Here is a 23,418-nt window from a genome sequence, read left to right as displayed (position 1 = left end):
GACACAAACCCAAACTCCAAACCTAAAGATATTCAACTCGATCTATAACCGACTAACACATATGTCTAACCCTGATCTAGTCCGTCTATGCCATTTCCAACTCGGCTAGGCAAACACACCAACCAACCCACACGGCCACACCCACCCGGCCTAGTTGGCTAGTTGCACGACTTGTCACGGAAATACTACTTTATACCACTACCACTTATAGCTTCTTGCATAAAGCCCCCCTCCATTACCATTTTCCAATATCGATTCCAAATTTCCAATCTTCAATTCTGCCTCTTTCTCTCTCCTGATCTACCACCCCTTTTCCCCTCTTTCATCTCCATTAATGGCGAACAGCAATCTTCCTCGAAGAATCATTAAGGTTACCCCTCCATGAATCTTCTCCTCTAAATCTTCGATCTTTATTTCAAAATTTGTTACATCATTTTTACAGCTTTTTTGCTTTTTATTAATGGCGGCTTCTTTTTCTTTGATTTGTTTGGTGAATTGAACAGGAAACTCAGCGGCTTCTTAGTGAACCAGGTAGTTTTTTCCTCCTCTTTCCCCCAAATTTTAATGGGTTTTTGTTGTCTGAAAATTAGTTCAATTTTACTATTTTTAGTAATGATTTTGATGCTTGGGATTCTATTTTTTGAAATTGTAATTGTTCTGCAGTTTGTGTATAATTTATAATCCTTTGGAACTTTCAATGTAGCTCCTGGAATTAGCGCTTCTCCCTCTGAAGAGAATATGCGGTACTTTAATGTTATGGTTTTGGGTCCATCTCAATCTCCTTATGAAGGTTTAATTTTCAACCCATTTTTATTACTTTGATTTTTTGTCTGCATATTTTTATTAAGTTATTAAAATTGCATGCTGTTTGTTGCTTATTCTTGTTTGTATAGCCTGTAATGTTTGTGCTTGTATGATAAATTTGTTATTTACTTATTCATAGATCTTTGAATTCAATGAGATCGGTATACTCGTATATTATTGTGGATCGAATGGACATCGTGTTGGAAAGAATCTAGTTGTGCTTGAAATTTTACTTGCATATATGTGGATCACTATTTAAGTATGTAATAAAAAATCTTTTGAAGTTAATGTCAAACTTCCATGGAAAAAACATGTATTTTAGGTCTCTAGTGGTTTAAAGTTTTGGGTTGTTTAGCTATGTTTTTAGAGAGAGCTTTACAAAAGTTTGTTGGTGATTGAAAATTCATTCTAAGTAATCTACTTATAGTAACTTAAATTAAGCAAGAATTATTAACAAAGATTCATCAATGAGTGCCCTTTAAGAGTAGATCATAGTAACTTTTTCTTCTTCCTTAACTTCAAAACTTTGTGCTATTAGTCTAGATTTAAACTAAATTTCACATCATTTTAAAATATTTTGTCACATTGCCCACTCAAAAACTCACTTTGATATTGCCGAGAATACTCTTTGTAACAGTTGTATCCTTTGAATCCTCTTCTACCATTTATTTGCACGCGTTATGTAGGGAAAATATATATAAATATGAAGTATACTTTTTTTTATTATAGTAAATTGTTCAGCTTTGACATTGATAATATAGTTGATAACTCTTACCATTTCCGGGAGGAGTAATAAATAATCATACTTGACATTGAACCAAAAGCTTGGACCCTGCAACATAAAACAGGCTTGGAATAATAATAGGATATTAGGATGCAATAATGCAGCTGATGATTTTGCAAATCGCTTAGTAGCTTCTCTAATTTTTAAAGTTAAAAGACAGGACTCAAAGTCTTTGCTAAAGCGTTTCCCACTCCTTTCCTTTTCACCAGTTTTTTTTAGTACTACGTGTCTTTGGTATCCCAGCTGGAACCCACTAATCCTCCAATTTCCTCCAGCTTTATTCTTGGATATCTATCATAATGCTTTCCTGGGAAAAGTAAACACAGCATGATATAGACCCATAATTGCTGTTGTGGATCTGCTTTTGACATATCAATGATATCATCATGCCAATCATGAGCATATAGGTGAAGAGTTCAATTTATCATTATCAGCATACATCCTTTTGACATTATTTGGCATATTTTGCAATCCTTTCAACACCAGTTGTCCATTTGTTTTTCTGGATTTCTTTTTTAATTTTAGAATTTCGCTCATGTTTAGGGGGTGTCTTCAAGTTGGAGTTGTTTCTACCAGAAGAGTACCCAATGGCACCTCCAAAGGTATTATGCATTCCATGATTCTTTCAGTGTTCAGTATGACTTTGGCGTACATTTATATTGGTAGCTTATTATTGTATATCACACCATTACCAACCCCCACAAGGAGGGTAGAAGGAAGAGAAATAAAGGAAGAAGGTTGATTGTTGATTATGCAGAACTTGATTATATGCTTCTTAGGACTGATACTTTTAAGACCTCTTATGCTGACATAATTCCATAATTTAATGACAGTCTTTCTGATCATTGATCAATCCAGTTATGTCTTTACTAATAGATCTCTGCCATCATTTTGCACTTCTCATCTGGCCAATGCTTTTGAGTTATGATCTTTCATTTGCATCTTTTGTCCAAAAATTAAGTTGATAAAAATGCTACAGTATCACATAGTCGAAGATGGTGTGTAAAAGGCAGCTATGTCATTAATAATTATAATTTGGTCTCACTTTCATTGATTATGAGCAAAAGATTGTACTTATCTCTTTAAAACCATGGAACTCATTTTTTAAAATTTGAAAAAAAAAAATAACATGAAGAGGCAATTCTTGTAGCATGGTTTGTCAGTGATTGAATTCTGAAATTTTAACTATTTTGATGAATTAATGTTGAGTTTAGATAGACCACTTTTCAACTCAACTAGGGCTATGGCTTGTTCCTTTTTGCTTTCATGATAGAACCAGAACCTATGATTTTATTGTTTGGATTGACATTCTTGAGTTGATTGTATGTTGCAACTAGTTGGGCAGATATTTAGATCTCCGTTATAAAGACTTGTTCTCTAATGTATGACTAATTGCTCTATCTGCATAGAGAATTTATGTTTCTTTTGTGGCCTTTGCTATTATTAGTTGCTGCCAAGGTCCTGGGTCCACCAGAAAGATATTTCCAGGAAAAAAATTCTTATCTGCTCATCCTAGCTGACTCTGAAAAATTATTGTTGATCTGTCATATCTTCTTGCCCTTTTCCAAGGATTGATAAAGACCACAAACTTGTGTTTAATTTATGTTAACTTTTATGTTTCAAGTTTTGTCTAGGGATTGAACTTGAATGTGGTGTAAGCTATAACAAATTGACATTTCTGTTAGCTATATTTCTCTGGCTAATATTGCAGTTCAAGAAATGAAGTTTACTGCTCTACAAATTGATTTTTTGTTCATTTTTTTTATGATCAATTTTATTTTGGAACAGGTCCGCTTCTTGACTAAGATTTATCATCCAAATATTGATAAGGTGTGAGCTACTCTTGACCTAGGATATGTTACAATTTGATTTCTTGCAAGCTAATATGAAATTTTGTTTGTGCAGCTTGGAAGGATATGCTTAGACATTCTGAAAGATAAATGGAGCCCAGCCCTGCAGATCCGAACAGTATTATTAAGGTAAATTGTTGATAATTCAATTCATGAAAATTTATGTATTCAGTATGAAAAAGTGTACAGAGCTAATACTAGTTTTAGTTACTAAACAGTTTGTAGAATGAGAGAAAAGATTCAGCTTGAGAGAAGAAATGAAAATGCAAGAATGTCTGTCTTTCATAGTGTGTTAGACTGTTAGCAAGTAGTTATTTGGTAGTTAATCTCATTCGAAATGTTGTGTTTGGGGTTTTTAGTTTCTTTGGAGTATACTGGGGTTTTTAGTTTATTTGGAGTATTTGTTGGTCTTGATGAATTTATTAAACTGTAATTGGAACTATTTGGGACTAGTGTTCAAAACATTGATAACATTCCTGATGTTCTACCTTGTGCCTTTCAATCAGGTTTCCTTTATTATATTGATTTTTCATATTCTAACAAGAAAATATATACGGGTCTTTAACTGTCGGTGATTGTCTTTGAAATTCCTTTATATACATTATTGGATTCATAATTTTCTGAAAGGTAAGTTGTAGTGTGCTTGATTAAGTTATATCTTGCAAAAGGTTGCTTGTTACTCTTATAATATCAGTTAACTATCTAAAAAGGTTTCGAAAATTTCTCTCTAATCAGTATCCAGGCTCTTTTGAGTGCTCCCAACCCAGATGATCCCCTTTCAGAGAATGTTGCAAAGCACTGGAAAAGTAATGAAGTTGAAGCTGTGGAAACAGGTTTGCAACTACACTGCCCCTCTAAATACTACTAAGAATATAGATATCCCAAGCAAGTATATTGCCCTTGCATTTTTATTTTATTTTTGTCAATTTGTAATTGAAATGTGATATTAGTATGGTAAAAGATTAATCATGAACACCGATCAGCAAATTACAACATACTTTCTCCATCCATAATCAATATACAAATTTCCTAGGACCTTTGTAAAAAGCTACCACATTTCCTATCATAGTAATGAGTTATACTTATAATTGAATCTCTTTAAGTGATGGAAAGGTTATAGAAATGACAGTGTGACAATCAAATATGATGATAGCTGATTATATTTGTAACAATCGCGTCATATCCTTAACTTTGTACTCTGTAATTTGTAACAATGTGACAATTAATTGAGATAGTGGGATTGTGGGAGTACTATCATCGTACTGATACTTTTTTGTAGTACTTTAATATTGATGATAATATACTGTGCAAGATTCATTGGTTGTCTAATACTTGTGCTGTACACTATCATGTTGCAGCAAAGGAATGGACGCGCTTATATGCAACAGGAGCTTGACAGCGGGCGCTTATCACACAAATGCATTTCCCCATTGTAACTTAAAACCAAATTATAATTACTAGTTATTTCATGGAAATGGAAATTGAATCATGTTTTGATGATTAGTGTGATAATCTGAAGGCCTCCAATTGCTGGTTGTAGATGAATCTCATCATGAAACTAATTTAGTCTTGAGCTGTTGTCGAAACCTGCTATGCTTTTTTCCTTTCATTTACATACTTGGGCATGTTTTGATGGGGTGTTTGAGAGGGGGATGGAGGGTTTTTATGGCTGCAAAAAATCCCATGGAGCCATATTCGCCATAGCCATTATTATGTCTATTATATCGGCATATTTCGTGGAATTAACCTGGTCTTGAAAAAATTTCTAGGTTGATATTGCTCTGAGAGCCATTTATCAAATTTCCGTATTGCTAAGACTTCAATTTCTAGGTTAGATATTGCTCCAAGAGCCAGTTTTAGTGTGAGCTCGTATATTGAATTGGTGTCATTACCTAGACCTGGCAAATGGGTCATTCAGGGCAGGTCTAGGTCGGGTCACTTTCGGATCGGGTCATTTGGGGTCAGATAACATTCGGGTCGGGTTGATTTGGGTTTCGGGTTAGGTATCGGGTCAAGTTCAGGTCGGGTCAATTTCGGGTCGGATATGTTCGGGTCGGGTCAATTTCGGGTCATATTCGGGTCAAGTTCAGGTTGTTTCATTTGTAAATCAAGCTCAAATGAATAATTTTATACGGAGTATATATTTTGTTATTGTTATAATAAAAAGGAAAAATTGTCAAAAATAATACGACCTCTCAGCGGTCCGCCAAAAATAATTCAATCTTTTGATTATTTCTGAATAATACGACCTTTTGATGGTGTCCGCTTTAAACAAGTTATTTTACCTACAACCTAAATAACCGGTAATAAATTGATTTAACAATGTAATTAACTAAATTTAATTATCATTTATTAACAATTAATATTTTTAAAAAAAATCTTAAAAATAAAAAATGAAAAAAACCACCATCAGCTTAACCCCCACCAGAAAACACCCCCATCCCCTCCCTTTCCTCCGCCGAAAACTCCTGAGCACCATCTCGCCGTTCCCCCGCCCTCAGAAAACGCCGGCAACCCTTCCACCATCACGTAAAACTCCCCTCTCCCCTAACCGCATCCCCTGATTCCAGCCACCCCCTCCCTTATCCTGAATCATCTCCATCATCTTCCAACGAGACTCCATTGAATCCGCTTTCACCGAAATTTCTCTTCCTCGCCATCTTCCTCCGCCATTTGATGATAATTTGCGACATAATTTTACAAATTGGTGCAACTGTAACCCTAGGGATTTTGCGAAATTTAGGATCGAAAAAATGAATTCAAGTGGGGGAAGGGAGGAGGTGGCTAGAATCGAGGGTTGTGGGAGTTTTACTGGATGGGGGAGGACTGCTGGCATGGGATGTCGACGTTTCTGATGCCGACCACAGTGAGATCGTTTGGAAGATGACAAAGAAACGTACCATCGTCGAAGACCTGGGAGTTGTTGAGCTTGACACTATTAATGGGGACATCGTCATCGAAATTAGAGGAAGTAATGGGAAAAGAGTTGTCAGGGAAGAGAGTAGGAATTTGGGCACCATAAGAGAGAGATGGGAGATCGGCAAAGGAGTAAAAGCGAGGGATAAAGTGGAGGTGGGAGGTGAAGAAAGGGTTTGGTGGCAGCGAACAACGGTGGAGGAAGGAGGGATGTCGTTTTTGTGGTGATGAAGGCTGGCAGACGGTGATGTGAAGGCGGCCAAATTGGTGGTTATTAGTTGAGCTGGGCAAAAAATGGCAGTTGGTGGGTGCAGCTTGGTGGTGCTCCTGCCGGAAATTATGGAAGGGGGAAGGGTAAAGAGAAAGGGAAGGGAGTTTTTTTTATTTAAAATAAAAATAAAAAAAAAATTAAATTTCTAATGAATAAGATAATGGCACGTGTCCTATATAACTTGTTAAATAGGTCACTAACCGGTTATAACTTGTTGTTAGCGGATAACCCCCAAATGTCGTATTATTCAGAAATAATCAAAAGGTTGACTTATTATTGGCGGACCGCTGAAAGGTCGTATTATTTTTGACAATTTTTCCTAATAAAACTATCAATTCAGTTTATGAGCTTAGCTACGGTTGAAGATGAACAATTTGAGTTACTTTTGGTACAAGACATTTTAAGTTCAATTATAAGATAATTTTAGTTCGGGACATTTCGGGTATCGGGTCTGTTCGGGTCAATTTTGGGTATCCGGTATGTTCGGGTCAAACAATTCGGGTCAATTTCGGGTCAGGTCAGGATCGGGTCAAATCCATTTTCGGGTCGGGTATGGGTCAGGTCGGGTCAATTTCGGGTTACGAGTTATTTTCGGGTCAATGTTTTTGGGTCAATATCGGGTCATTCGGATCGGGTCATCGGATTTGGGTCAAGATTGCCACGTCTATCATTACCCATGCAAATGCTTGCTAGTAGTTGCAGTAAGGTGTAGTTTTTGTCAATCATATCCTTAACCAAGAAGTTAATCTAGGATTGACAATTTGCAATGATATTAAAGGCTAATTGTTTAAAATGATTTTGCATCCCAACTTAAATGTATTTGGGTTGATTTAACAATTTCTTTCAAGGTGTGCTATGGTTGAGGAATAACATTTTATCTAGAGGTTCAACAAGTGTCATTATTTTTTTTTATTTTTTTTTTTTTTTTGACAACAAGTGTCATTATTGGTGGTAAAATGGTAATCAATGTTACTGTAAGAGGTGTCAATTTTTATAAGAATTTTCTCCATCACCTCTAAAAAAATTTTTTTTTTTTGACAACAAGTGTCATTATTGGTGGTAAAATGGTAATCAATGTTACTGTAAGAGGTGTCAATTTTTATAAGAATTTTCTCCATCACCTCTAAAAAAATGTGTAGTGTGTGACCTATTATTTTAGATTAGACAGCAAGATCCCTATTAATCTTATGTATGAGAATTAGTTAATTTTCTTTTGTATCTTAGCATAATTAGAAGTTTGATTTTGAGAAAATTTGTCTCTCTTGCTTAGAATCCGTAACTATTGTACTCAAGTACTCCGTGTATTAGGTATCATTCCATCCTATTTTAATTAGATCACTAGTGTGTGACCCGAGCGATGCATCAGGTTTCATTTTGATTATCAATAAATATTATTTGAGCTATAAAATCATAAACTATATAATTACAAAAAATAAGTGAGCAATAATAACTATTGAAACTAAATAAACGCTCTCCAATTGATGTTTTGTACAAATTTAAATATTTAGTGTATTATAATTGAATATGAAGCATAACTATAAGATAGCAAAGTTGGTAAGAACGAACATTAATTCATTTGTTATTGATTTTGTGTTCAAACCTTGTGATAAACATTTTTATTACCATTGAAGCATGTTTATAGTAAAATGGATGATGTGGCATATTATGGTGATGTGGCATACTTCTAATACATGTGAAGGGTGTCATGTGACACATATCTTGTATTAGAAACGCTTTTTAATAGATAAGTATAGATATTGGTTTTGTGTTCAAACCTTGTGATAAACATATTTATTACCATTGAAGCATGTTTATAGTAAAATGGATGATATGGCATATTATGGTGATGTGGCATACTTCTAATACATTTATACATGTGAAGGGTGTCATGTGGCACATATCTTGTATTAGAAACACTTTTTAATAGACAAGTATAGATATTTCATTGTTTGACGTCTCATTGAATTTGCTCCACACCATAAATGATACAAGAGACTACTACTTTGCTATCACGTGCTTCGCCGTTCTCTTTTTAATCTATATGCTAATGTATGATCGTATAATGGAGGGGATACATTAACAATTCTCCTATGGGGCAACTTCAATGGAGCAGAGCGAGTAATGACGAATAAGTTGTATGGGAAATTGTCTTACAAATCAGTGCTAATCCTATACATGCATGATCGTATGAATCTACACATTGCATTAAATACAAGTTTCGTGTTTCAATGTTTCATATGAAATTATTTGACAAAAAGTTGGCATGATTTCAACAAGTAGATCTTATACCTTCCAATCTCTTCAATTAGCATAGCAAAATCCAAAAATTACAGTGTCTGATAAAGTATTTCCAGTGGAACTAAACAAAATCGAATGCACAAACTCTACTAATATTTATCTCCTTTAAACTTCAAGTCCACCATTAAGAAACAAATTGTAGCTAACAGCACTAAAACCGCCACGAAAACGTGATTAGGAGTTATAAAACAGCCATATCCTATTGAGGCTCAGTTTGTAACTATCTTTCAGTACTGCTAATTAGCCCCTAGGCAGACTATTGCATGGAGCATTTTCTTCCCACCACCTCTCTTCCCTCCTCCTGCTGAAAGTGAAGACGACGAACAACCACCAGAACCTCTGCCACTGTCAATGCTAGGACCACTGCAGGAGCTCTCAGTCAATGATGCTAACTTCCGCCGCTTTACAGTCTTCCGCATTTTGGGAGCTGTTGCAGAAGGAAAAACAGGAACCAAGCTGTGACTAGTACCAGAACCACCACTCTCATTCGGAACACTGCCTGAGCTAATCATCGACGATGCTAACTTAGGCTTCTTCTTCACCTTCAGAGATCCTGATTTGGTGGTAGTTGCAGTTGAAGGAGAGACGAGGACAAGTTTGTCATTCTCCGGTTTGATTGATTTGAAGGAAATGATTGAGCACTCTTGCCAATTGAGAGCTTTGAGATCCTTGACTGCTTCGTTGAAGTCCATGTTTGCTTTGATTGATGATGAAATGTCTTCGGTCAGAGTTGATCGCGCTGCATCGATTGGCTCGAGTTGTTTCAGTGCTTCTTCAGCTTTCTGCAATTAGTGTGTCAGTCAATTGAGAGAGTAAGAGATGAAGAGAAAATTGAGAGAGTGAAGATGAAGAGTCCAGAACCTTCCGTTGACTGGCCTTCTTGAAACCATGGATTGAAATTATCTGCATATTGTGGAGAAAAACAATCAAAATCACAACTACTTTACATGAATTTTACTTGAAATTTTCATTCGTAGCTTCTCAGCTGAAATGACATTGAAATTTCTCGTCGGAATTCAGCGAAAACGAATTTGAAATCAAAATTTACAGGGACATTCAGTTCAACTAGTAATTAAAGGACATAATTCATTTAGATACACATGAAATAAAATCAAATTTACGACTGACATGAAAATTTCGAGAAATTCTTACGAAAAACAGGTTTGATTCATAACAAATTCTAGTTCAACATTAACAGAGCAAATTGATTCACAAGAAATGGAAATAAAATAGAAATTTCTCATCAAAAACTACGACCTAAACAAAATTTCTGAGAAATTCTTTCGTAAATCAGGTTTAATTCACAACGATTTCCAATTTTACCAACAATAAAACTACACACATTAGATTGGCAGAGCGAATTAACAGCGCTAATTGATTCACAAAAATATGAAATAAAATCGAAATTTCTCATCGGAACTTTCAACTTAAACGAAATTTCTGAGAAATTCCTTCGTAAATCAGGTTTCATTTACACCGGTTTCCAGTTTAACCAGCAATAAAACTAACAAATTCGATCGAAATTGTGGTAAACCTCAACAAACGCTTAAAAACAGAGAGAAAATAGGTTTTAAGTTAAAATTCAAACAAATTAGCAAAAATTCAACAAAATCGCATCATAAAAACCTTGAAATCAAACGAAATTTGAAGAGAAAGTGATAGAAATTACCATATTGAGTTGATCGACGGTGAAGGTGGTAGAATCGCCAGATTGGAGGAAGGAAAGGTAGTTTTCGAGAGAGAGCTTCTTCCTTTCCTTGAGCTTGAAATTGATCATTTGCTCTGTAATGTGCGTATGATGATTGTGGTTATGGAGTTGCTCTGCAACTGGACTCACCATCGCCATACTCGCCATTCTTTCTCTCTCTAACTGCTGCTGGGAGTTGGTTATGAGTTTTGAGATGGAAGCGTTTTTAAGAGGAGTTGATTTGAATTTATAGATGATCACATTTTAGCGGGTATTCTTACTCTTAAAATTTTTGAAAATGGTTTACTTTTGTGCTATTTTTTGAGAGGGGGAAAATGAAAAAATTTAGACGATACTCGTATAATCATTAACCACTTTAACTTTATATTATTATTATTATTGTCAAGATAATTAAGTTTGTACCAAAAAACAAAAATAATAGAGTATATTGTGACTGTGAAAATCAGTAAGTTCAATAACAAGCACTTTCTTCGTCCTCAATTGTTTGTCCCATAAAAATATTTCACTGTATTAAGTTTTACGAGTACTTGAGTGGAATTTATGAGATTATTTTGTGAGAGCAAAATAATAGTCCCTATCTACATTAATAGCATAGAGCAACCTTTAACGGACGGATTAAAAAAGAAATTGGGGCAAAAAAAAAATGGGATAGAGATGTTATGATATTGAATTAATAAAAATAAGTTTTAACAAGTTTAATAAACCTCATGTGAAAATAATAAGGAGTGTGGTCTAACATATTGAAGATTATGGAGTAATATCGAATAAAATTATAAAATTGATAAAAAAAAATATGTATATATTTTTTCCGTTTATTTTAGTTGCATCGCTTTTCTAAAATGAAAGTTTCAAATCAGTTGCATCACTTTCTTTTTTAACTAATAAATTCTCTCTGTAAATAATTTGTTTATCTCCGCCTCTCCTCTTTTCACTTACTCCTCAAAAACCCTAAAAAAAAATTTCTTGTGTGTAGGGGCTACCACCAACCTTTTGGTTGATGGTAAGCCCTTAATCTCTTAGTTTCGTACTAGTTTTTTACTTTATGCTCACAATAATTGTTGTCTCTCTATTTGAGAGTTTTTCTACCCGTATATCGGGTTAATTTTTTCTTTTTTTTGAGAGTTTTGGGGCTATGTTCTTTAATTTTGTAAGAAAAATTGATTTGTTGATGAGGAGTTGTGCTGTGTCGCCATGGAGGTTAATTCTACATATACAATCAATTGTATCAAATGGTGTTCGATTTCAAAACTACAATAGATCGAAAGACCCCCTCGTGAAAAGTTGTATCAAACAGCGGTGTGAAAGAGGGCATTTAGAAATGTCAGATCCAGATAATAACGATCGTAGTTTTGTCAAATTAGAATATTATTTGATTCAGTTTGTATTGTATTTGTATTTGCTAGTTTTGATTTATATTATAGGTCGTATGACTCTTCTATTAATGAATTACTTTTCTTTTCAAAAAAAAAAGTAAATAAAATAAAATAAATTCTCTCTATCTCTCTCCTATCATATGGGCCCAATTCTTTTCTATCTACTCCAAAAATTGCTTAGGAGTCCGTGAAAACTAAAGTGATGCAACTAAATAAAAACGGAAGAAATAATAGGACAACATAAAATAGCTAAAGTTTTCTCCCTTTCTAAATTCATATTAGTATTTCCTTACTTAAGTATTTCGGATTGAACACAAAATTAATGTTAATCTTTTTTATTCATCGGAATTATCCCCCCTCTGTTTATTACAGGGTTTTCTAAATAAGCCGTTATAAGTTATAATTTAGTCTAATAAGTTCCAATACATTAATAGTTGTACTCCCTCTATTTATTTTTTATCTTTTCATTTACACTAGCAAGAAAAGGTGCACTTGCATTTTCTTTCTTTTCGAACTTCTCTTCTCAAGAATCTAATGTGTATATTGAGCATTTATAACATTAGATCATCCACAATGGATAGCTACATCCCTTGTAATTTTGGGTTGCCACATCCAACTACATCATTTAAGGGGCGATTTCCATGAATATTGCTGAAAAATGTCAAAATTCCATATATATGCCCCTTTTTAACAAAAATCCCAAACTACCGTCCACATCAGCAGACATTTAATGAATCACCAATAAACCGCTAATTGAATTAGCGGTTTTTGCAATTGGTATCATTGTAAAAAAATTAAAAAAAAAATAAAAAATAAATCATAGTATTTAACCCAAGCAATTGCAAACGAACCTAAATCAATACTCCACGATCTCAGTTATTTATGCAATAATCAAATTCATATAATTATTACACATCAATTAAATTAGGGCTAAATTAACCGCTAGTAGTGGTGGCAATGAGCATTGTCGGGCGATGGAAACAACCAACAATCAACCTTAGCTTCTCAGATCTACTGTGAATTTCTTTGAAAAAAACTTCCTCCTTAATTGCTGGTGGTTGATGCGAGGGTGGGTCTTGGGTGTGCTTGAGGATACGACACAGGTTGCTAGGAAGCGAGGTTCACGAAGGAACAACCTTGTTTTGTTTAGTTTTTTTTTTTTTTTTTATACTGTGAAACAGTAAAAGAGAAGACAGAGATAAAGAAAGATTAAGTTCCTGCTTTTATTAAGAACAAGGATTCAGAATTGCCTGTATAACTTCATGCTTATATATAAAATTGGTGGAAAAAAACCTTGTATCACAAAAGGATTCTGTACTGCATGTCTGCATACCAGCTACAAAGATGACGTCGACTGGGGACTGCGGGAGGGGGGTTTTGATGCGTGCATCAATGTGAACGATGAGCATGTTGAAGAATTATTCCAAGAAAGTCAAGAAAGCATGAATCTATACTTGGAAGCTTCTTCAATAGGTCAAACTTACTATCGGGGGCATCAAGACAAAGCCACGCTTTGTATGGTGGCGTTCTTGGGAGTTCTTGAAGCTTCTTGATAGTTCTTTAAGGTTTCTTTAAAAGCTTTCTTAGGTTTTTGCTTACAAGTTTTTACCTTTCATTTGAAAGGGTTTTTCTTGTTTTAAGCACTTAGGATTTCTAATTGCATTAGGAATTGTTTTAGTCTAGTAGGCGTCAATAATAGCTTGGAGTGCAAGCTTGAGTTAGGATAAAATAGGCAAGTTTTATCTTAAGAGTAGTTAGAGTTTAAGTAGGATTAAATAACTAAATCAAAGTTATCTAAACTTGATTAAGTTATGCAATCCGTGGGTTTTTGTTAGGGGATTAGAATTCTAATTCAAGTGGGATTAGGATAATTGATTGAGTTTATAAATATAGGGTTGTAATCTTCGAATAATATACAAGTTTAATCATACATTCATAATAATATTTCTTATTGCTTTTGTTTAAGTTGGATTACTTAAATTCTTGATTGGTGGATTCCAATTTGCTGTTTTGTTTGTTTTAGTTAAAACAATCACCTAGGTTGATTAATTAGGTGGATTCTTGATTAATTAATCTAAGTTTCTTGCTTAATTCTTGGTGAATTTTCTGTATAGAATTAGGTTAGATTCATATCTTTGTGAGGCTTAGTTTTCGGACTAAAAATCACATCAGGTTTGATAGTCTGTTGAGTTTGAGTAACACGGTTTTAACCAATTGTTCTATAGTGGAGACTGGAGAGAGACCGGAGTAGCCAAGCAAGTGATTGGCAAGCTTAAAAAGGTTGTGACCATGATTAAGTGGGAGAGAGATGTTAAAAGTAGGGGCTGAAAAGCATGTAGAAACAAAACTTCTTGCTTTAAAACAAGCATTTATCTGTAAGGACCATGACAATGAGGTTTTTAACAAGCATGCAATTGTAGAACGGTGTACGGAAAGATCTTTATTTCCTACAGCATCACGAACCAAGCATAACTGATAAGATGGCCCCGGGGGGCACTGGCAGCATTGCAGCCACATACTACAACATTATTGCAGCCACATACTACTACATTACAACACAAGTTAGACAGGCACTCTCTAAAGTCCCAAATTAAACATAAAACTCTAGCCAAAACTTAGAATATAGAGGGTCTTGTTTCACGGGACAGAAAAGATTAAAGTACAAAAAGCTCGGATCTTACAACTCCATACCTAATAATACTTATGCCTGGCGCAACTCAGGGCGCACAAAATCAGCATCAGCGGTCACAGAGATATCAACGGATGGTCTGAGCTCTGCGCAAACTCCAATAGCTTCATGAACAGGATCTGACAAGAAGTTGCTGATCAAATCTTGGTTGATTGGAGCACCTTTGTCAACAGCTACAAAGGCTTGTTGGTTTAAAATGTAATCAAAACGAGGGGCCCATTTTCTTGATCCAAGTCTTGCTGTGGTTGAGCAGTTGTCAACCATAAATGAGACACCCCGGGCATGCATGAAGGGGTTCAAGGAATCTACTGCTTCAATCACACTCTCATTGATGATCTCAGAGTAAGAGTGACCCTTCTTCCTCAAGATCTCAATCTGGTAACATTATATCAAGGTGTTAGAGAATGCAGTCTCCCAACATATATATCAAAAACAGCACGAAGTATTATAAAACACTTCATATGAGATTAAGCTGATGACTGATTTCCTAGACATCCTCACTAAGCTATAAGTGGGTTCAATCGGTTCGTAACACTTTACTTCACATATTAGTGCATAAAAAAACTACCTAGACATTCATTTACTTCCACAAGAAACGACTTCATTTAAAGTTAAAAATCACACGCACATATGCTACCGAAGAAATTTAGCAAGGCATCAACAGCAGCCTAGGGGATTATTCTATCCAAAATTTACACTTCAGGACATCCGATTTTAGGAAACTTCAAATATTGCATGCAAGAAGTGATATTTACTGATTCAAACCATCAACTCCATCAAGTGTGACAAGGTCTACATATAAAAAGAAGCAAAGGCTACAATTAAACAAGGGAAACAAGACAGGTTACATAAGTAGAAAAACAACCACCCTTGAGAAGGCAAGGCAGGCTTACAACCCAAAGTCTCTTCCCATGCATGTTTAGGGGAATTATAAAGAACATCGTGTGACTTTAGTAAGCAGAGATTATAATAAGTAGTATCTAGAGCTCTGATTAGACATTGGAAGCAGTCATATAAACTTATGAAGCATGAGCAAATTAGCATACAGTCTTACCTGGGCCATCATTAGAGCAACATAGACACCGGCAGTAAAAGGATATAATGGGCCCATGTCACCTGCAGGTCTGGTTTCTCTGACCTTCTGACCCACCTTCCACATTCTGGTTTGATCAATATTACCCATTGGAAAAGCTGGGAGGCCTTCCTTTTCCTGCAATTAAAAACAAAGAGGATTAGCTTTAATATTTATCTTTATAAACAGCACACTTAGCAGAACAACAGCCAGCATCCTAATACAATTAACAAGACATGGGACTGGACTAAAAAATATCAAACTGATCCAGCAAAAGCATGACACCTAAAAAAAAAATTAAAAAAAAAAAAAAAAAACATTTTTACAATAATATGATTCATCTATGTTTCCTTACACCAAACATGCATTGGTTTTGAGATTTGAATTTTAAAGCAAACATCTCAATCTAAAGGGACACTCCAAACGGAGGTGATAACAATTTTTTTTTTTCTTTTTTTTAAAAAAAAAGTAAGAATGACATACATAGAATCGTCGTCCAGCCAAAACAACACTTCGGATCTCACTACCACTAGCAACATCTTCATAGCACTCATACAGAATGTCCATGGAAGGGTAGTACGAGGCACTGTAAGCTGTTTGGAAATCCTTTTTACCTTCTTCTGACAAAGAATTGTACAAGGCCAGCATTCCCTGACAGGATCAATGCATATCAGAAGCCATCCACAAACAACTGCTAACAAAAAATTAAAAATTATTACTAAAAAAAATTCAACCTTAGTTGAGATGGTCTTTGATATGACCCCAGTAATGCACTCGACAGTGTTCTTGTACGCTAGATCTTCGCTCATTCCATTTTCTGTGTACCTTCTAAACAAGCATTCAACAATTCCATGAACAGCACCAAGCAAGATACCTACAAAGGAAAGAAGCAAATTGATTCGTTGTCTCAAAAATCCACAAGGCGGTAACACAAGAGATAAAGAGGTTATATCTACCTCGCTCCCCAAAGATATCACTCTTGTACTCCTGCTCGAGAGTAGTGGCAAATGTGAAGGGGGATCCAAGAGCAACTGACCAGCCAAGTGCTACATCTGTAGCCCTACCATCGACATCCTACAAGTATGAAAATGGTAAATTCTAATTATATTGGATGCAAATTCATAAGTAAGAAAAGGCACACCACCAACAATGCACTTGCAAGAATCAATGAAAAGTGCCAGACCTGGTGAACGGCGAAGCTGGAGTTGATTCCAGCACCATTGACCTCTTTACCCTGGACATACAACCTCCTAACAGAAGGCCCCATTCCCTTTGGGCATACAGCAATCACGCTGATATTCTTGGGAAAGTCCAATCCCAGAGATTGCAGATGCCCCAAAAGGAATCCATGAGACAATCCAAGAATGCTGTTTGGTTTCATATGGGAGAAAATCTTTTCGTAATTGTCAGCCTGAAATATAGACAAAGAAAAGGGTAAAGTTAATTTAACCATCATATAACATTCAGCTGAAACCAGGGTTACAATGCGCAATTCATATTCATAACTAACAGAACTAATTTAAATATGCAATTGAGAAATGAGGAAAAGAAAGCTTCTGTGCTAGAGGAGCAAGATTGCAGAGAGATATAAACCTGAGCAGAGTCAGAAATCAGCAGCATCACAAGATCACTTTCGGAAATGGTCTCCCACATCTCACCTAAAGTGCCATTCTCTTCACTGAAACCAGCAGCACGTGCCTCAGCAAAAGAGCTAGACCCTTTGCGGAGTCCAATCTGCATCACACGAAGCAAAAAAGCCATGAGTGACAAAGGTTAGCTTAAAATCACACATTTTTGTCACATAGTGACAGAAGCTTGACGGAAGGATGATAGAAATTTAGTATTCAATTAACCTTGACAACAATATCAGACTTTGCCTCTGTCAGAGAATCCCTCAAGTTCTGAGCTTGAGCAGGGCCCTACAAAAAAAAACCGAGCATGATTAATATGGACCCCAAGGACAGTTTTAGCTGCTAAAACTCATTACTTCAACATATTTCTACACATTGTTAACAATATTGTTGACTTGTATGAAGTATTAATCACTAAACAGCAGAGGAATACTGTTCATAAGTAGCTTTAATAATATCTTATCCGCTGTCATTGCTATCTCCTTCTGTTAGTATTTTTGGTAATTTCGCTGAATACTTAAGGCCATGTTGGGAAATTCATTAAAATTCATCAAGGGCAAATAGAACAATTAAGAGTAGATGTAATGAAACCATATGATATATATACACTTATTAAACCAAATGATGTACTTTTAAACCAAGAGTTACAGAAAAATTGAACAAAAAATTCACACTAATTCACAAACATGCCATTGATATATACAAATATGAATCACATATCAATTTTACTTTATGAATTTCCCAGCTAAAAAACTCACTTACTAAATCAATCAATTTTTCCTATTACAAAATATAATAATAAAAAAAAAAAAACCATCAAATAAACAACGATTAAAAACCCTTAAAATGAACATCAATCCGTACAATTCATTAAATCAAATTTCTCAAACAAAATACAATACCTGAGAACCCCATCCAATAACACCAATCTTCTTAACACCCTTAAATGCTTCCGGCAACAACGGAAACAAATTCCTTCCTCCCCTCACAATGTACTGCAAATTTACATAACACCCAAAAAAAAAAAAAGTGAAAAATTTCCACCATTTTCCAAAAAAAATAAAAAAAATCGAAGATGAGACAGAGAAAGAGAAACCTCGTCGTGACCGGAAAGAGTGACCTTCTCCTTCTTAAAAACAGAGCTCTCAAAGTCAAAGGTGGTGGAAGGCGGCGAGTTAATCGAAGGCGCGGAAACCATTTGAGCAGAAAGCGCGGAAGATCCAGCACCGTTTGGAAGAGCGCGAGCTGATGATTTGAGAGACCTACACGCTTTGGTAGAAGACGAAGAGCCGAGAAACCCTAGGTTGAAAGCCGAGGGTTTAGGGGTTTGCTTCAAGGCTCTAGCTGAGGAAGATGACGATGTAGAGGAGGAGAGAGAAAAGGTTGTTGCTGGTGCAGCAGCCATTGATGGATGGATAGATGGTAGGTGAGGACAAAGGGAAGAGAGTGTGTGAAGAGATGAGTTATGATGGAAAAGTGGCGGAGGGTTTATTGAGTGAGTTTTTATAGTAAGGGGGAATTGGGAGCGAGTGATAAAATGAAGATGAAGATGCCCTTTGTTGAGTACCAAAACGCATCCTTGTTGGATTATTATTTGTTTATGAATCATATTAACTAAGTTGGTACCCACTTATTGAGGAATTTTTGTTTTTTTATAATTTTTAAAAAATTATTTTTTGTAATTTTTAAAAAAATTATTTTTTATAGTATATTGTAACTATTAATTTATTAAAATACAAAAATTATTTTTTATAGTATGTTGCAACTATTATTTTTATAGTATGTTGTAACTATTATTTTTTATAGTATGTTGCAACTATTAATTTATTAATTTTTTTTTATATTAAAATACAAAAAATTATTTTGTATAGTATGTTGCAACTATTATTTTTTATAGTATGTTACAACTATTATTTTTTTATATTATTTTTTATTATTATTTTTATATTATTTTTATATTATTTTTTAGTATTATATTTATATTATTTTTATATTATTTTTTATTATTTTTTAGTATTATTATTATATTATTTTTTAATAGTTTTATATTATTTTTTATATTAAAATACAAAAAATTATTTGTGTATAGTATGTTGCAACTATTAATTTATTAATTAATTTTTTTAATTATTATTTTTTATAGTATGTCGCAATTATTATTTTTTATAGTATGTTGCAACTATTATTTTTTATACTATATTGCAACTATTAATTTTTCACATATTTTTTTTAATACTATAAAACATGCCCTTTCCCTGCCTCCACCGCCAAAACCGCCCCTCCTCCCTTTCCCCACCCTCGAAATTGGTCATTTCGGCGGTGGGGGAAGGGAAGAGGGGCGATTTTGGAGGCAGAGGAAAGGAGAGGGTCTGGTTTCGAGGGTGATTGAGTTGGTGGTTTTTGGGGTCGGGGTGGGTGGTTTTAGGGGTCGGGGTGGGTCAAATGGTTGGTAGAGGGCCAGCCGGCCGGTTTGGATGATCAAGAGGAGGGGGTGGCCAGCTGGTTTTCGATGAGGTTAGGGTTTGGTGGTGGTGGAAAGGGTGGCTGGGGAATTTTGGGTTTTTTTTTATAATTTTTTATGTTTTTTTTTTTTAAATTTGGACCAATCACATGTTGACACATGGTTGGGACCATTGGAGGCAAACTGACAGCATAGTTGGGATATTAAGTAATAAACCTTAGTTGGATTATTAGAAGTAAATCGCCCATAGTTGAAATTATGAAAATGTTTGTTTTTTTTTTTTTAATAATTTTATGAATTCTTAAATTAAATAAAGATAAAAGTGTATTGTACTTCATATTTAGTTTATGTTTAGTTCATCTAAAAATAAGTTCGGATTACATTTAGAGTTTAACTTTTTTTTACAATAAATTGTTTATTACCATTTCCTTTTTACAATCAAAATTATTTTTTATTGTAGAAATAACTAAAAGTTGTCCTGATCCACTCGTACCATCCATGGATGACATATGGATGAATGTGAGTGATGCGTTAAACGGGTGATGTGGAGTGGATGGAAATGTGGGAAAATGTCAGTGAAGCTACCTGATCCAAATCTGATCCATTAACGAACTTCCCTATTTTACATCACATACTTTTTTTTATTGCGCTTTATTGTTTATAGTTTTTTTTAATAATATGAAAAATAATCATTAAGAAAGCATCCTCATGAGGAGAGTTCCTAATGTATTACCGTAAGGAAATACTAAACAGATTAGAGTTATTACAAATATTCAATATCCATAAAATAAAAAACTGAATGACCTGCATTAGCAATCCAATCTACTAAGTGATTTATTTGTTCTCATTAGATGTAATGTATATCCAATTTTGAAACTAAGTGAGAAGAGAACGAGTATTTTCAATAATATGTTCAACCTACCAAGGAACTGTCCAAATGTCTCTTATTGTGTTATTGACTAGTATATTATCACCTTTAATTTGAATGTTCAGAATGTCGCATTAGTCAAACTCCTTTATGAAGAACTGTAACTTTTAAATGTTTTTGTTTAAAGCCTACTCCAACTTTGTTTTAAGACTCTCAATATAAGTTGAAGAATTTCAATAGAAATTTTCTAAAGAGGTAAGGAAATTAAGGTTTCCTTTCATACAGAAGACCTCTTGACAATTTAAGCCATTGAGTGGAAGTATCATTAATCTTTACCAAATAAGAGACTTTGGTTACACACTCACCAATCCCTATCTAGTGTTGAGATAAACCAATTAAAGCTTTTAAACATATCCATAAAAAATCTCATCCTATTAAATCATATGTCTTTTCCATATTTAACTTAAGGGCACACCACCCAAGTTTAATAATTGGACTTGTGAAAAATGTTCAGGAATCTTATACAATCAAAATGTTATCATGAATTAAACGTTTGGAGTAAAAGCGGCGTTTTGATGGGGGCTCACATTTTATTTCATAATAGAGCAAAAGTGATTAAATAGAATTCTTAAAAGGAAAAATTGGTTTTAATAATCTCAACTTTGGTCGGTTTTTTTTTTTAATAATTCCAAGAAATAATCCCAACTTTGGATTATTCTAGAATAATCCTTACTTTTATTAGGCCTAAACGATTACCAAACATGTTGAAATAGGTCTTTAACCATGTGTCGACACTCTATTGGTCCAAAATAAAGTTGTAAAACAAAATAAAAAAAAGCCAGCCACCCGCTCATCACTGCCGACGGCCAACCCTTTTCCCAATTCCCACCTTAGAAACTGCCCTTAAGCATGTCCCTTACCCCCACCTCGAAAACCGCCCTTGTTCCTAACCCCACCCTAGAAACCGCCACCTTCCCTTTCTCCCACCCCGAACACAATTCCCTCCTTTTCCCCCACCCCGAAACAACCCCTCCCTTTCCCCACCCCTAAGCCACCCTAAATCCTACACTCCCACCCTTAGAAAACCCACCTCCCTTACTTCTTCCACCCCCGAAATCACCATCCCACACTTCCCCTACCTCGGAAACACCTTTCCTTGCTTTCCCTTAAAAACAACCTCCCTTAACTCTCGAAACCACCACCATACAACCTCCAAATTGTCGAAGAAGGGGAAGAAGGAGGTGCAATGGGGTCGCTTACTCGCCTGTGATGGGGAAAGAGGGGGATAGATTGGATGAGGAGGGTTGTTGGAGGTGGCAACGAGCAGGAAGGAGGTGGGGCTGTCGAATCCAAAAAGGGAGAGTGGAAAGGGACGAGAGTTAAAATTTAATCCAATCATGTGCTAACACGTGGCAATCTGAAATATTTTATAAAAAAGGGTTACCGGTCATCTAGGCGTAATGAAAGTCACCCCATAGAGTTGAGATTATTCAGGAATAATCAAAAGTTGGGATTAAAAAAAGAAAATTGCCTAAAGCTGGGATTAATAAAACCAAATTTTCCTTCTTAAAACTGCCTTATGAATTGTGTTTAAAAGACTTTTGGGCAAAAAATGATTTGTGTTGTAATACAAATCGTATGCGTAATATGAACGGATTCAAAATATCGCCAAATATCACCGCTAAGCTTCCCATGCAAGAGTAAATATTGCCGCTCAGAACCTCATGCTCGATTAGACATTTCACTGCATGTTTAATATATCGAGCAAACACTGTTCATGCAAGGGTACTATAAATCCCCGCATAATCTGAGAAAATACACACAACAATTAGCGGAGTATCTAAAAGCTTTCTTTTGATCTCTTTGAAATCCTTTGTTGTAAAACACTTTATCAGCACCAATTTGCTCAAATTACTCAAAAGGTAGTTTTGCCTTTTCAAATTTTAAATTTAAATTCAACTATCAAATTATTCATTACTAAAAAAATGGAGCACCAATATATTTGCGTCAATACATTTTTGAATAATGTATTAGTAACAAATATATATTTCATAGTAGAGCGTAATGCCATACCTTGTGGTACAATACAATCAGCCCGAGGGAGTACAAATTAAGCCCGAAATACTAACCCCGCCGAGGTCGTCAAGATTCCCCAAGTTGTTCCTAACCTCAATGACTATCCCCCATTACCACCAATCAAAATCGAAGCCCCTCCTTCAAATACTAATAAGAGAGGAAGAGATGATAAAGATATCATCACCACCTCTAACTAGTAAAACGTCGCCACAGCGATTAATTGACCTCTTCAAAGCAAATCAGCCACCTTTATGGAGGGCAAAGATTGCATTTTAAGCCATCTGTATGGACGGGCTAAATTCTCAAAAATGTCGCCTCGATGGTCGGCTTACGTTTTATTTTTGAGACCAAGGCCACCTAAAATGGTAGGCAATTTATGGCCGGAAGTACAAAGATAAATTTTTTTTACTACATAAATTTAATTTGCCTATTATTAATTTATGAAACTAATTTATTTTTTGTCTAACTACATGCAATTTTCTTCTCCTAATTAATTTCTATATGTAAAATTAATAATATTAATAAATAATACAAAATATAAATGACAAAAATTTGTTAAAGTACACAAAGTATGAAAGTGGAAACTAATTTCACTGTCGCAAGTATGCTACTGTCGT

At 34.9% G+C, this 23,418-nt stretch overlaps 3 protein-coding genes across 4 annotated transcripts; 1 reads left to right on the top strand and 2 right to left on the bottom strand.

The window, feature by feature from the left end:
• Positions 1–210: 210 nt before the first annotated feature.
• On the top strand, positions 211–5,024 carry LOC110739540 (ubiquitin-conjugating enzyme E2 36-like). 2 transcript variants are annotated; one of them, XM_021919998.1, is made up of 8 exons: positions 212–370; positions 504–531; positions 704–790; positions 2,132–2,190; positions 3,377–3,418; positions 3,494–3,567; positions 4,174–4,271; positions 4,797–5,024. In XM_021919998.1, exons 1-8 carry the CDS (start codon positions 335–337, stop codon positions 4,832–4,834), a joined length of 462 nt encoding a protein of 153 aa, XP_021775690.1. In that variant the 5' UTR covers positions 212–334; the 3' UTR covers positions 4,835–5,024. The 2 variants fall into 2 exon arrangements, with proteins under 2 accessions (XP_021775691.1, XP_021775690.1); XM_021919999.1 differs by lacking the exon at positions 3,377–3,418 and having other exon boundaries at positions 211–370.
• A 3,894-nt stretch (positions 5,025–8,918) lies between these two features.
• On the bottom strand, positions 8,919–12,342 carry LOC110739474. The gene is made up of 3 exons (XM_021919921.1): positions 10,593–12,342; positions 9,785–9,826; positions 8,919–9,705 (listed from the first exon to the last, which is right to left on the bottom strand). The coding sequence occupies exons 1-3, from the start codon at positions 10,776–10,778 to the stop codon at positions 9,160–9,162; spliced, it is 774 nt and encodes a 257-aa protein (XP_021775613.1). The 5' UTR covers positions 10,779–12,342; the 3' UTR covers positions 8,919–9,159.
• A 2,053-nt stretch (positions 12,343–14,395) lies between these two features.
• Positions 14,396–18,955, bottom strand: LOC110739539 (ketol-acid reductoisomerase, chloroplastic). The gene is made up of 10 exons (XM_021919997.1): positions 18,493–18,955; positions 18,299–18,391; positions 17,619–17,684; positions 17,359–17,499; positions 16,949–17,176; positions 16,722–16,839; positions 16,500–16,639; positions 16,249–16,416; positions 15,748–15,903; positions 14,396–15,068 (listed from the first exon to the last, which is right to left on the bottom strand). Exons 1-10 carry the CDS (start codon positions 18,799–18,801, stop codon positions 14,706–14,708), a joined length of 1,782 nt encoding a protein of 593 aa, XP_021775689.1. The 5' UTR covers positions 18,802–18,955; the 3' UTR covers positions 14,396–14,705.
• Positions 18,956–23,418: the final 4,463 nt, after the last annotated feature.

The sequence above is a fragment of the Chenopodium quinoa genome, unplaced genomic scaffold, assembly GCF_001683475.1.
Source record: "Chenopodium quinoa cultivar QQ74 unplaced genomic scaffold, ASM168347v1, whole genome shotgun sequence".
Classification (NCBI taxonomy): domain Eukaryota; kingdom Viridiplantae; phylum Streptophyta; class Magnoliopsida; order Caryophyllales; family Amaranthaceae; genus Chenopodium; species Chenopodium quinoa.
This window is presented reverse-complemented; position numbering and strand designations above follow the sequence as displayed.